We start from the raw sequence: 15,319 nt of genomic DNA, 5'->3' as shown, positions 1-15,319 counted from the left end.
CATTTTCCCGCTGCCACTCCACGCCCCCATCCCAGCCATCCCCACCTCCCTCCCCTGATTCCACCCCTCCTCTGTTTTGTCCATGTGTCCTTTATAGTTGTTCCTGAAAACCCTCTCCCCTTTTCTCCCCATTATCGCCTCCCACCTCCCCTCTGGTTACTGTCATTGTTCTTAATTTCAATGTCTCTGGTGATATTTTGCTTGCTTGTTTGCTTTGTTGATTAGGTTCCTGTTAAAGGTGAGATCATATGGTATTTGTCCCTCACTGTCTGGCTTATTTCACTTAGCATAGTGGTCTCCAGTTCCATCCATGCTGTCCCAAAGGGTATGAGCTCCTTCTTTCTTTCTGCTGCATAGAATTCCATTGTGTAAATGTACCATAGTTTTTTGATCCATTCATTTACTGATGGGCACTTAGGTTGTTTCCAGCACTTGGCTATTGTAAATTGTGCTGCTATGAATACTGGGGTGCATAGGTTCTTTTGAATTGGTGTTTCAGGGTTCTTAGGATATAGTCGCAGCAGTGGAATTGCCAGGTCAAATGGCAGTTCCATTTTTTAGTTTTCTATGAGGACAAATATTTAAATATTACTGTTTCTTTTGAGGAAAAAGCTATGGGGTGATCTCTCGGTGTATTTCACTTAAACTGTTCAAAAGACAGATGCTGTGCTCGTCTCACACTTATACCACAATCCTAGTACCGCTAAGGTATTCACCAACCATCCACTTGAAATTTAGGAAACAAACAACAATGAAAAACCCAGATAACCCCAAAAAAGTTCCTGAGAGAAAATAATTACATCATCACACAAAGTCTTTAGAACATTATATTTCATAAAAGACAATGATAAAAAAGTACAAACATTTCCATGAGAAGCAAAAAAAATGAGAATACAAGAAATTACTAGCATTTATTTCAGTGCATTTATGTAAAAGCCTTTCAGATCTCAGTAAAGTAATCTGAAGCACACTCCCTCTCTCTCTGATAAACACCACTGTAGCCATTTTAGTTCTCTCATTGGCATATTTGCAAATACAAGGCAATAAATCTAGAGTGCTGACACTTGTCCAAAAAAGAAAATACATGAAGACATAGAGCAAAGACAAGCAAATGCCTAATAAAATGACACGAAATCTGCTTTTACTCATGGGGAGCCTCCAAAGAAGGGAGAATACTGTATTACATATTTTTCCATTTTGTTTTAAAGTAGATAACAATCTCTTGGCTGGAAAATAAGTATAAGCAAGTTTGTAATATGTAATTTTGTACTTACATAATATTGTAAGCAAGGTTTCCTTACAGAATACCTTTTCACAAACTAAATCAGAAATTTAAATTGAGATTTAAAAAAATATTCATTAAACCCTAGTTTTTCGCAAAGATTTTAATGACTATCACTACTACAAATTAGACATAATATTAATGCAAATAGGAACACTTTCTCTTTTTCTACAAATAGGCCCACTAATCATTACTATTACTTTCTGAACTGAAAGGCACTACATAACTTTGCCAGTAGTGCCATAGGGACCTTATAATAACTCCATGTCCACTATGTATGTCTCTTGATTTTGAGACTAGAAAACACAATGAATAAGTTATCAGAGGATGTCTTCATAATTTTAGAAAGGTTTCCACTTGCTTGACTTGATTTGTTTAGAAATGAAGTAATACTTTTTCCACAGACATATCTCGCATGGCACCTGATGGAGTAGGCAAAAATACATGTTCACTAATATACCCACTAAACAAAGCTATAAAAAGATAGTTTGAATTTCCAATATACTTGTTAGTTTTTATGAAATAGATTTATTTTCACATAATAAACATAATTAGGCAAAACTCTGTCACAGTTATTGAAACATGTAAGTCACTACAGGCAAAATTCAATTTTAAGTCTGCAGTTAAAAACAAAACAATCAACAAAAAAAACCCCAAAAAATCTAATAAGATGATTTTCACAGAATGACATACAACACTCAAAACTGAAAAAAAAGCAAAATACTCATGGCCCATTCCCCAAACAAAAATTACTATTAGACTTAATCCAAAAAAATAAGGCAGATACTAGTAGAACTGAGTTATTCTAAAATTGTACAATGTATATCAAAATGAAAAGATCCCAAAGTGTGGGCACATCCACATTAAAAAAATGTTTTCCTAATAAAATTCAGAAACAGCCCTAATTTTCCCACAACTAAAATGGTTAATTATTTCATGAATTAATTATGCTCCTATGCCCCTACTACCTTATTAGTGAACAACAAATGGTAACTTTCCCAACTGGCTTTCTTTCATTACACTGAATTTAAAAATTACATTGACTATGAGAGACAGAAAATGGACAAACTAAGAACAAATTTACTTTTCAGGTTTGATTTTTCATTATTTTCAGTATAAGCAAAAAACAGTAGAGACGAATATTTTGGAAGTGTTTCTAAGAAAAAAATGTGGAAAAATTCTGTTTGGTAACATAACAGAAAGCTATCAGTTTTCTCAAAGTACAAGAATTTCATTATTTTGTGATTTGTTTTGTGGTCATTTGTGTTACCAATATTGTCATAGAAAATGCCAACTTCAAAAACTAAACTTACGACCTGAGATAAATAACCGTATTTCTGTTTCAGGTGAACAATCCGTGAGGCGAATGTCATCCGAACATCTCTTGGATACAGCTTCTTATTGTTCTTCACTGTTACTGAAGATTCACTATATAGATACACGGTTTTTCATTTTAAATTTGTGAAAATACCTTAAGATATTTTGAAGAATCTTTGGGCAACAATAATTGATAATTTTTAAAGTAAAAATATTGTTTGATTTTGCCATAAAAACTTCATCCAAATTTAAGATAAAGTAATATACTTGATGTCAGGTGGTTAAGACCTGTTTTCCGAGAAGTGCCTGGTGACATCAATGTATTTAAATAACTGATCATGTGTTATAATATACTTCTATTAAACTATGCTTTAGTGAGGAAATTTTAATAATTAACACGAGCAATATACTTTCTTAAAAGTGAAAAAAATAGAGTTTGAATGAAATTGGCCACCATTAAAAAGAGTCCCTTCCAAACTTGAAATTCTATGAGTCTGAGAGTTGAACGTAAAATTTATTTTTATCTACTAAGCATTTATCTTCATAAAAAATAGAACATTTAATTTCTTATCTAACAGTATAATTCATTTGTATATTATAAGTACTATTGGGTTTTCCATATAACTCATTCTTCTAAAAAATTGTTCTGATATTTTTTTAAATAAAAAATGTTTGGCTCTTCTGAACTCAAAAGAATAAAAGTGCTGTTCACTATTAAAACAAACAAACAAACATACAAACAAAAAACAGTGTACGGACACACACAACCTTAGGGACATTTTCTGAGGCACGAAATCCCTGACACTTACACCAGAGGTACAGGAAAGACATGTAACATGAAGAGGTCCTTTATATCATGTCACATCACAACTTTTAAGATTTTCTTGGTAATACCCATGCAATATGCATAAACATCATGGTTGTGATTTAGCAAAATCTGATGAGATCGCAAGCAGGAAAATTATAGGTAATCCTGGCAGGAAAAAAGCTGTCTAAGCTGCTCCTTCTACCCTTTAGGACCCTACGAAAGCTGTGCCTTCTTCCACACAGAAGGCTGGAGGTCTAAAGCTCAAAACTAGTATAACAGTTTACTGTGTTAGTTGGCTGTCAATTATTGACAGTTCCTTCATTTCACACAAGGGTTAACCTTTTATTAGTGACATAAATTTACATTGTTTTTTTTCCATGCAAATAAAAAAAGGTCTATAAAAGTCCAATAAAGGCATAACCAATTACATGCAAAACTGTAACGGTAACGCATCTTATTTTTCAACAATTTAAACACATTAATTTACATCACATATGTACAAAATATGTTTCAACAGAAATAAAGCATTCTCTTGAATTAAATTATAGATTTCAGTATAAAAATGTTTTCTTTACAGGGAGCTCTTAACTTCCACAGCTTCTGATCTCTGCAGCACTGGCCATGGGGGTGTGTCTCTGACAGAGGGCAGGAGGAAGCAGGCTGACTGTAGATAATCCCACAGAGTAATCGCTGAGGACTGCTGGCTATCCACTCGCTGACTTCTATTAAGAGCACACTCCAAGTTTAGGGTCCAGCACTGAGGTCCATCTCACCATGAGAGCGACTTCTTCAATAGTCTTCAATTGGAGCTAACTCTGGCATAAGGTTTACAGATATGTTTGTGTACAACCTATCAACCAGCACTTTCGGCACATATATTAAATTGTTCAGCCCGTCAATGTACTGGCGCTCTTTTGAATACCTTAGCAATTTATACCTATAGTGTTGGAGAGGAGAAAAGTAACAAACATGTTCAAAAAGAAAAATTAATGGGGAATATGCTCAAGATCATTCTTGTAAATTAAAGCATTTAATGCTCTTCACAATTTTTGGTTCTCACACATAATTAAAAACCCCTCTAAACCACTGTTATAAATTAGCATTTGTATGAGTCTTAAAATGCCACCTGAAGCCCTGGCTGGCATAGCTCAGTGGATTGAGCGCGGGCTGGGAACCAAAGTGTCCCAGGTTCGATTCCCAGCCAGGGTACATGCCTCAGCTGCAGGCCATAACCCCCAGCAACCGCACATTGATGTTTCTCTCTCTCTCTCTCTCTCTCTCTCTCTCAGCTCCCTCCCTTCCCTCTCTAAAAATAAATAAAATCTTAAGAAAAAAAAAGAAATTAAAAAAAATGCCACCTGAAAAAATTATTCTGCGCCCTTATGACTTAGACACCCTTCAGCTATAAAATTATGTTTTATGTTAAGAAAACACATTTTATAGAAACAGTTAACTGGGCTCTTTAATATAACATGACTATGTGTGTATGCAAGTATATGTATATCTCTTCAAAACAAGCACAAAAATGCTCTACTTCTAAAAAAATGACATGGACAGAAAAATTCCCTTTAGAAGATTTTTTGGGTGCAGTGTGTATTTTAAATCTTTCACACATTAAATAATTTTGAACTTGGTCTCTAAAGATGATATTAAACTTACCGTCCTAAAAACTGGACTTCACCTCGATGATGATGAGGAATAGATTTGTATTTTCCCAAGTCTCCCTCTGGTCTTGTTACATTATATCCAGCATAGTGAACTCTACAATATATGGAAATGAAAATATAAGGAAATAAAATCTGACATAAACATCGAAAATAATGAGTTCAATTTAAAATGCAAAGCAATGCTCTAATGGGTGTGTCATTAACAATTTCAGAAGGCTCTCCTAGTGAAAAAAAGGAGAAACACAAAGTAGGATTTAGGAATCTCAAAAATTTTCCACCCCAAAGAATCTTCTCTTGGAATAGCAAAGTACAATTTACCTAACAGAAAGGGAATTTACAGAAATTCTGTTATTAAGCAATTTGTACCTCAACCTACCTGTTCCAAAGGTCATCATCTTCTCCTCCCCATCCCCAGAAGGCATTAGGAAAACCATTGATCTTTCTAAACTGCTCCACAGTCAGTCCACTCACACCACCAAAAAACTCTTTATACGGAAGACTAAAAAGAAAGCAGAATAGAGGATCCAAAAAATAAAATCAAAACAGTTTGCCACATGAAATTGGTTTCAGTCTTTTACATGCCCTGCAAAATACACCCCTATTTTCCAAATAAGTAATTACATTGATTAAATTCTATTCTTGGAAATGTAAAGTACTCCAAGAAACAAAATATTTTTATACTCTAGTAAAATGAGTACATCTAAATGTGTTATATAAAACACTCATGGTAATTAAAATTTAATATTTAGTATTATTATGTTATAATTCTCAAAACCCATTGTTCAAATTCTTTACTGTTACAACAAAGTAAACTTAATTAAATCCATCAATAGCTATCAATGCAATGTTAGATGTTGCTAAGGTAATAAAATCATCTAAATTAATAGAACTTATTATAAACATACTATTTATTATACAGACCAGTATATATGTATATTAGTAAAGACATGTCTAGTATTTAATTTTAAAATGACAAGCTGTTTATTCCTATAATATGTCTGCTTGGATTACACTCCCAAAATTCTCCTGATTAGTTACAAATACATTTATCTTTAATGTACTGATATTTAGATAAATGACTTTTTATGGAGATATAACTGACATGTAGCACTGCATCAGTTTTAGGTGTACATCATGACTGTATATATATTTATGTATGTTATGAAATATTACCAAAATAAGTCTAGCGAATATTCATCACCATACATAGTTAGAAAATTCTTTTTCCTTGTGATGAGAACTTTTAGGATCTACTCTCTTAGCAACATTCAAATATACAATAGAGTATCATTAACTACAGTCACCCTGCTATAGATTACATCCCGGACTCATAGCTGAGAGCTCGTGCCCTTGACCACCCTCAGCCATCTCACCCCCTCCCCGCCCACCCCTGGCAATCACCAATCTGTTCTCTGGATTTAGGGAGTGGGTTTTTATTTTAAGATTCTACATAGAACTAAAATCATATAGTATTTGTCTTTCTCTGACAAATGACTATGTTTTTAAATTTGGATTTTATTTTCCTTACCTTTCTCTAACTCATACTCCAAGAAATTTGTCAAACTAAATTATCCATTTAGATATAGAAAGGATTTCTGATATCGAGGTAGCACCCCTAGACTGCAGACTTGAGTGAGTATTGTTGGGGAGTAGCGTGCTAGAGCCCCTAAAAAAGCCAGGCCAGCGTGAAGGGCCAGGAGAGAAAACACAGCCATGCACGGCATCTCAAAATCAAAATGAAGGAAATCTGGCTGGGGCTATAGCACAGTTGCCTCAGAGAAAGGGAGGAAGCTGATTTCCCTTTTTGTTGAAGAAACTCTTGCCCCATTCCCTGTGGGGAGGAGCTATTTGCCAGCTGGGATCTTGTGTGGCCACAGAAGATGGAATAAGCAGCTCCCACATGGAACTCCAAGGTCGGAGGAAAAAGCAACCTTAGCTCCACCCTGGCCCAAAGGCACCCCAAGACAGTAGTCACAGCAACCTGTACCCCAAAGACAACCATATTGCCCCAGGAGACCTCACGAGGCCCCCCCCTACTTAAGAAATTAGGATTCCTGTGATACAACTTGGGATTTAGGAGGATTGAGCATTCTTGGTGTGGTTAAGTAACTGGTGTTTTCCACACCAGTTGGATTATTACTTTTTTAATCCTTACCCAAGGATGTGTTTTGATTGATTTCAGAGAGTGAGAAAGGGAGAGGGAGAGAAGGAGAGAGAGAAACATTAATGTGAAAGAGAAACAATGATTGGTTGTTGACTCCCATACGTGCCCTGACGGGCAATCAAACCCACAACCTAGGTATGTGACCTGACCGGGAACTGAACCCACAACATTTTGCTGTACAAGATGACTCTCCAAACAACTGAGCCACCTGGGCAGGGCCAGTTGGATTATTCTTGCCCAGGCTAGTGATTTGGGAGAATCCTGAGATCAGTAAGGGTGTGTGTGTGTGTGTGTGTGTGTGTGTTTATTGACACGTCTAAATTGGCAAGCACATTAATTCCATTTATTGTTCTGTTTATGTGGCAATAATCAAGTGGACTGTACCCAGGATGAAAAAGATTAGATAAAATGAAAGCGAAACAGATAAACTAAAAAATAGAAAATGGAAGTTCAAACTAGCAGAACTCTAGTAGTGTTTACCTTACACTGTCCACAGGGGGAAGGACACCAGTCTGGGGACCTGAACTTTCTGGTCAGTAGCCATAGGAGTATAGACATCATTTCTGGGCAGACACGCTCCATCAGGCTTTGTCCCAGCTGAAATCTGCACTGCCCAGCCACACCCTGACCTGCTACCCTCTCCCTAAGCCAGCATTCTAATGTCCAAACTTCCAACATACCCTAGTCACCCTAGGATTAATCTAGGTAGATATGAATATTTTATTCACAAGAAATTAATATTTTCAAATAAAATGATAACTTATAGTTATCTTTTTATGATGGTTTATAACCTTTATGATATTTTTAAGTGAAAATCAATTACACTGAATCTAATTTGACTCCAGCAGGCTAACCAAAATTGTTGCCAGAAGTGCAACAATTCCTAAAACCAGATCCTAAACCGGAGTGACCTTCCCAAGGGAATGCCAGACTTGGAGTTCAGATACTGTGGTATCAAGGAAAAGCCTTCCTAATGACAAGGAGAACAAGCAAAACAAGGAAAAGCTGTTCTTCTCCTGTTTCAGTGCTGATTCACCTAGTCGTGTCATTGCCTCTCTCTTCCTGCAGGCCAGGCAGCGGGCTAAGGAGCCACATCGGGACCATCTCCCCTGCTCCTCTGCGTTCTCTCCTCTCCCTTTCCATTAGCCAGTGAAAACCATGATCTCTTTCCTAGGTTACACTTGCATGCTTTCATGTCAACTTAAGTTACTGTCACAGCATCCCACAGAATGGGAGAACATATTCACCGATACATCTGATGAGGAGTTAATATCAAAGTCTATAAAGAACTCATATAGCTCAATGCCAAAAAAACAAACCAATTCAATTAAAACATGGGCAAAGGGCCTCAATAGACACTTCTCCAAAGGACATACAGATGGCCAACAGACATATGAAAAGATGTTCAGCGTCACTAATCATCAGAGAAATGAAAATAAAACAACAAAAACAAGTGTTGGTGAGGATGTGGAGGAAAGTGAACCCTTGTGCACTGTTGGTGGGGATGCAGACTGGTGTAGCCACTGTGGAAAACAGTGTGGAGGTTCCTCAAAAATTTGAAAGTAGACCTGCCTTATAACCCAGTGATTTCACTTCTGGTGTACATACGAAGAAATCCAAACCACTAATGCAAAAGAATGTATTATCACCCCTGTGCTCATTGCAGTATTATTTACAACAGCCAAGACATGGAAACAACATCAGTAGACAAGTGGATAAAGAAAGCTGTGGTACATACATACAATGGAATATTACTTAGCCATAAATAAAAAAAAGAATGAAATCTTACCATCTGTGACAACATGAATGGACATAGAGGATATTATGCGTAGTGAAATAAGTCAGTCAGAGAAAGACAAATACCATATTTCACTTACACACAGAATTTAAAGACCAGTATAAACTAACAAGCAAAGCAGAAACAGGCTCATTGACACAGAGAACAGACGGATGGCTGTCAGAGGAGAGAGAGGTTGGGGGACTGTGTGAAAACACCGAAGGGATTGAGAAGCACAGACTGGTAGTCACAAAACAGTCACGGGGATGTAAAGTGTAGCACAGGGACTACAGTAGTAATATTGTAATGGCTGTGTATGGTGTCAGGCAGGCACTGAAATACCAGGGGGAACACTCTGTAAAGTGTGTGATTATCTAACCACTATGCTGTACACCTGAAACTAATACAAAAATAATACTGAATGTAAACAGTAATTGAAAAAATAAAAAGTTACTCTCACAGCTTCAATGACTGTTTACAATTCAAGATATCTCCTGTCAGAGAATGAAAAACTTTCTTTCTTCTTATTAAAACCACGTCAAGAATCCATAGCTGAGGAAGAAGATGCACTGCAGGGGAGAGGACCCTCTCTCCTGCACTGAAACATCACTACAGCAGGGAAGCGGAAAGGAGACAGCAGGTGCTGCTGCCCACACCGAGCAGGCCCAGCACGTGGGGTCACACCACAGTCCTAAGGATGGGCTCAACTACTCCAGTGAATGAAGAGACCAATGTTCAGATGTCACGATCACCGACCGGCAGTGACCTCGGAATGCTGCAGATGGCTCGTCAACACGCGAGAAAAACATACACAGAGACAACCAGGTCCTGTGGGGAAGCAGGAATGGAATGGCCATTCTCTCTAGTGGGGAGCGCCATGGCCACCCTCCCTAGGGGAGAGGGCCCCTAAGGGAGAGCACCTCGGTCCCCCTCCGAGAGGCTTTTTATTGGGTTCGTTTGCATAAGAATTCATGTAAAGCTCATTACTCATTGCTAGGAAGAAAGGATTAAACAATAGATAACAAGGAAGTATGAGGGTCTATTTTGAGTCAGGGTCAAAGAGCTGTAAAACTTTAAGGAACAAACTTACTTCTTCTTTGGACCCTTATCATTCAATTGAGAGCATTCTAAACAAAGCAAGTTTCACAGGATTTTACATGTTCTTTCTTGAGCCTAATCACCTGGGGAACCCACCCTTTCCAGCACAGGGCTGCACCACCCTCTCTCATTCTTTCAGGCTTTGGTGGAGCAAGGGAAGTAGGGCAGCCTAGAGATTAGGAGATTTTCTCACAGACAATGAGGACTCAGGCTATGTCAAAGACGAGGGTTGAGGATCCATCACCCCCTTTTGCTGTAGCCCCCAAAGTCCTTCCTTGGGGCCTCCCACGTGATCATGCCTGTCTTAAGCCGTTCCCCCCTTGGGGAATCTTACCCATCACTGGCTAACTGACTAAGCATTGGGGGCCAGGCTGGGTGAAGTAAAAGGAGCAGAAGCAGTGTTCCTGCCAGGGACATAAGCTTTGTCTCCTTGTTGGTTTATGGTCCAAGGTTGTTCCCTCAGCCTTAGCCTCGGCAGGGGTTATAGCTTCTGATACCAGGCAGGGCACTTCCCAACATTCAAAGACACAAGTACCTGATCAACTCCTATAACTGTTCAGTATGGAAACCAGAAGTTAAGTCCACACTTGCTTGACTGCAGAAACCAGGCTCCTGTGCACCACGCCACACAAACCTCTGCGTGAGGAAGAACCTAGAGATGGACAAGCGACTCTACAGCCTGGCTCCCCATGAGGGTGGGCTGGAATTAAACACAGTCTTTAGACTTTCAACAGTCTCAGATGCAGACATGTAATGATGATACCGTTCTTTATACAATATGAGGAAGACTGCACATTACTTACATATACATGTATTTATCCAGCTTTGCTGCAAAGTGACGTGGCATTTCTCCACACCCATAATAGTTCCGGTCATTTTCGGGTAGGTGGTCCACATCGTGGAAGATGACGCAGTCCCACACGCCGTCTTTCATGGCCTCTTTGAAGCCCACGTTGAAGAGCATCGCGCGGTTAAACGGCTGTGTGCCGGTCTTCACGGGGACAAAACACAGAAATGCTACTCAGGCTCTGCCATCTGACTTTTTTCTAAATTTTTCTAACTTGTTGAAGCATGGTCAAATAATAAATACATCTGAATTAAATAGATAAAATGATAAACATACTTCAGGATTTTCAAATATACCATTTAAATTCACTTGCATTATTTTGTATTTCAATAAATTACCTGCATTATTTTACACTGATAAATTACAATAAATTATTACCTAGTACATTGGTTCATCATCGCATTCATGTAATGAGAGCATTCCTGTTTCTATTTTACTTCAAATACATCAAGACATGGATTACTTATGACCAGAAAAAAATACAGCCATTAAAAATTATACAGGTTGCATTTTTTAGTGAAGCTTTCCAAACTGCTATCAAGACTAAGAGACAAACGGTAACCCTTCTCTTCATAACAAGGCCAGGGAGGGCTAGCTTTGATCACTGATGCTTATAAGAAAGACAAAGACACTTTTAGAGACAAAAACAACTGAAACTTATTACACAAAACCCAACTTCATTACAAGAACATTTTCCTTTATCACTGAAGAAAATACATAAAACATCTGGGCAACAAACAGTTCCTATTTTTATTATTCTTGCTTATAATAAATACCAACAGTATTTATGAAACAAAAAATGGAAACATATTATATATACAGAACCTAACTTTCTATATTACAACCACTTACCTTTCTTTATGAAGGAAATTATATTAAGGTGCACTGACAATAAAAAGTTTCATTCTGTATCCAAAGAAAATTAAACAGCAATTACCCAGGCCTCAGTAATAATTCTCAAAATCATTTCCAAAACAAACACAAAAGAGGATGACACAGAAGAGAATGAGTAACATTACGCAGTTAGCACCAAAATGCCACCTCGAGAGTGAAAAATTAGTAATTTCCATTCCTGGGTCCTGCTCTAACCTGAGGTAATAAAACTTTTTACAGCTTCTTTCTTCATCAATGAAATGGAGAGAATACAAAAGAAAGGCAGTTAAATTATAATGTTATTACTGGTGTATCAACATCAGCTTGAATTACTTTCCTTTAAGGTTTTAAAGATTGTTTTTATTGCTTCTTCTCTGAGGAGACAAGTGGCAGGTGACACCACCGCTGCAGGAGGGCCCTGCAACGGGAGGCTGGGGGTCCGAGAAGGCTTCTGTGCAGGATGTGGCAGCAGCATCTGGGCCAAGGTCACGGCTGGGGTCAGGGACAGACTGAGGCCACAGAACTCACGGAGGCAAGGCCAAAGACAAAGAATGGATTCCTGTCACCAAACTGGGCTGCCTGGCCAAGGACATGAAGATCAAGTCCCTGGAGGAGATCTACCTCTTCTCCCTGCTGTCAAGGAACCAGAGACCATTGCCTCTTTCCTGGGAGCATCCTTCAAGGACGCAGTTTTGAAGATTGTGCCTGTGCAAAAGCAGAACATGCAGGCCGGAGGACCTGGTTCAAGGCATCTGTCACCATCGGGGACTACATATTGGCTGGATTTAAGTGTTCCAAGGAAGCAGCCGATGCCATCCATGGGGCTGTCATCCTGGCCAAGTTCTCTATTGTCCCTGTGCAGCAAGGCTACTGGTGAGACAAGATCGGCAAGCCCCACACCACCCCTTGCACGGTGACCAGGTGCTGTGGCTCTGTGCTGTTAGCCTCATTCTTGCTCCGAGGGCCACTGGCATCATGTCAGCCCCTGTGCCCTGTACCGCTACTGACGGCTGCTACACCTCAGTCAGGGCTGCACTGCCACCCTGGGCAACTTCGCCAAGGCCACCTTCAAGGCCGTCTCTAAAACCTACAAATTCCTCACCCCTGGCCTCTGGAAAGAGACTGCTTTCACCACGCCTCCCTACGGAAACTCACTGACCATCTTGTAAAGACCTACCCCAGGGCTCCTGAGCAGAGGACCCGGGCTCCAGCTGTGGCCACCACTTGATTTTATACAGGAAAAATAATTAAGCCTATTAAAAAATGTTTTCATTAAATGTAGACATAGTACCTAATGGCTTGTAATAAGAATTAAAAGTTTTATGCCTTACCCATCTTCATCCTCCAAAAGCAATATATTTCAACTCTAGCATTTTACTCTAGTACTTATCTCTGTATTTCAAGATAATGAGTTCTGATATGTCCTTGCTTCATTAACTTTAGACATTGTCCACTGACTCCTTGTCGTGGCTGTGGAGGATTTACACTACCTGACTCACTGCCTCTCCGTCTATTCTCCCGATATACGTAGTTGTATCATAATTTCAGCAAACCAAATAGTGTATTACTAGGATGATGGAAATAGTTCTTGAGTATTCTGAGTGAATTATGATTACCTTTCTTTTTCAAACTGGAATTAATAACTGTCTTCTGTCTTCTTAGTTTCTACAGAACTATTACTACTTTGTACAAAAGACCCAATAGTTATGCCCTATATCTATTAGTAATTGATGAAATCATCTACCAATTCCTTCCCTGCTCACCAAGTCCATCCCAACACCCACTGCCCCCAGTTCCTGTTCCAGTCTGAACTGGTCTGACCATGCACGACTATCACCCTCCAGCTTCTCTCATTCTCTACATCATCTGGATCTTTTACTTGGCTTTCTCAGTTCGCTGAGGCACATCTGTCGGCAGCCTCCTAAGTAAGGGTCCAAGACAAAATTGAAAACGCCATCAGTCTACCCTCCCGCTTGACTGACATTTTAGCTGGGTGAAAAGTCCTAGGTTGAAAGTTACTTTTCCCTAGAATTTTAAAGGCATAGCTCCACAGTCTTCTAGCTATCAGCCTTGCTGAGAAGGTTCATATAGTTATGATACATAATCATTGGTAATTTTTCCTACAGAACCTTTTTGATATCTTCCTTTTTTAATTTGCATTCCAAAATTTCAAAATAACCTGTCCCACAGTGGCTCTGTATTTTATTCCGGTGTGCCTGCAGGCCTCTTTAATCTGAAGACTCACAGCTGTGCTTCTGGGAAATTTTCTTATCTTTTTGGTTACTTTCTCCATTACCCCCCATTTTTTTCTGATATATTTTTCCAGAACCCTAATCAGTGAGCATATTAGTTACTTATTGGTGTGTAACAAATCACAGCAAAATTTAGTGGCTAAAAATATAATGGTCGTTTATTACACTCACAGTGTCTGCGGACAGGGAATTCTGACAGCACAGGAGCAGAGGTGCCTTATCTCTACTCCGTGATGGCTGGGCTCCGGCCAGAGGACCCGTTTCCAAGGCGGCTCACTCACATGGCCAGCAAGATGATGCCGGCAAGTTGTTCCTCTCCTTGAGTGTCCTCATGACACGGCAGCTGGCTTCCCTGAGAGCGAGTGATCCAAGAGACCAAGGCAGAAGCAGCAATGTCGTTGATGACCTAGCCTCCAAAATCACATGTGTCACTCCACGGTCTGCTGCCCATTCTATTGAAAGTTCCCTTTTAGTTCTCAAATTTTCAATAATTTTCTTGTTCTAATTATTCTTTATAGTGTCCTGTTTTTTTTGCTTCATGGGTTCATTATCTTTCCTTTATTCTCTGTGGATATTGATCACGAGTTTCTGGTGTTCTTTTCTTTTCTTAGATTTCCTCTATTCCCTCCAAAGTCTCTCTCTCTTTTTTTTTTTACACTCCCTTTCATTTGATTGGTTTTGTCCCTTCTCGTGGAGGCTTTCTTCAAAATCTGAGAATGCTCAGCTGCCCATTCATGTTGGAGAGTCAGGCACTTAAAAAGCTGAGGGAAATGGCCCCACATATATGTGAGGATGGTGGCACACCACTCTACCACAGTCACCACCCACCACACACACCTACACCATACACCGTACGCAGGTGCGTGCATGAGCAAATCCCTAAACCAAACTAGAACCACAAAGCCCCATTCCTCTTCTGCATCCCACACATGTCCACAGCTCAGAAAATGGCAAGACACCCTTGTGCAAGACAAAAACCCTGGCATCTGTTAACTGGCCTCCACTGTTCACGCTGCACATCCAGCTCTTCAGCAAAAAACACCACCTCTAAGCCCAGGGCAGCCCAAACCCAACCACTGCTCCCCCCCGCCCACGGCAGCCCAAGTCAACATCTTTCCTACCTGAACAACTGCAAAAGCTTCCTATCTGTTGTTGTTTAGCCCTCATCCCCTTCAGTCTATTCTCTAAACAGTCATCTTATTAAAACAACAGTGAGACCATGTCATCCCTCTAC

The 15,319-nt window shown here is 39.3% G+C and overlaps 1 protein-coding gene across 1 annotated transcript in view; it reads right to left on the bottom strand.

The window, feature by feature from the left end:
• Positions 1–814: 814 nt before the first annotated feature.
• The window catches only part of B4GALT6 (beta-1,4-galactosyltransferase 6), a 65,498-nt gene continuing 50,993 nt past the window's right edge, over positions 815–15,319 (bottom strand). The window contains exons 6-9 of the mRNA XM_028525079.2: positions 10,917–11,104; positions 5,451–5,573; positions 5,067–5,168; positions 815–4,344 (exon numbers count right to left, since the gene is read on the bottom strand). Coding sequence (XP_028380880.1) covers positions 4,197–4,344; positions 5,067–5,168; positions 5,451–5,573; positions 10,917–11,104 — 561 coding nt within the window. The 3' untranslated portion in view covers positions 815–4,196. The remainder of the gene's footprint in view (positions 4,345–5,066; positions 5,169–5,450; positions 5,574–10,916; positions 11,105–15,319) is intronic.

Source organism: Phyllostomus discolor, chromosome 9 (genome assembly GCF_004126475.2).
Source record: "Phyllostomus discolor isolate MPI-MPIP mPhyDis1 chromosome 9, mPhyDis1.pri.v3, whole genome shotgun sequence".
NCBI classification, from domain to species: Eukaryota; Metazoa; Chordata; class Mammalia; order Chiroptera; family Phyllostomidae; genus Phyllostomus; species Phyllostomus discolor.
The sequence above is the reverse complement of the archived record's forward strand: the minus strand, read 5'-3'. Positions and strand labels throughout refer to the sequence as shown.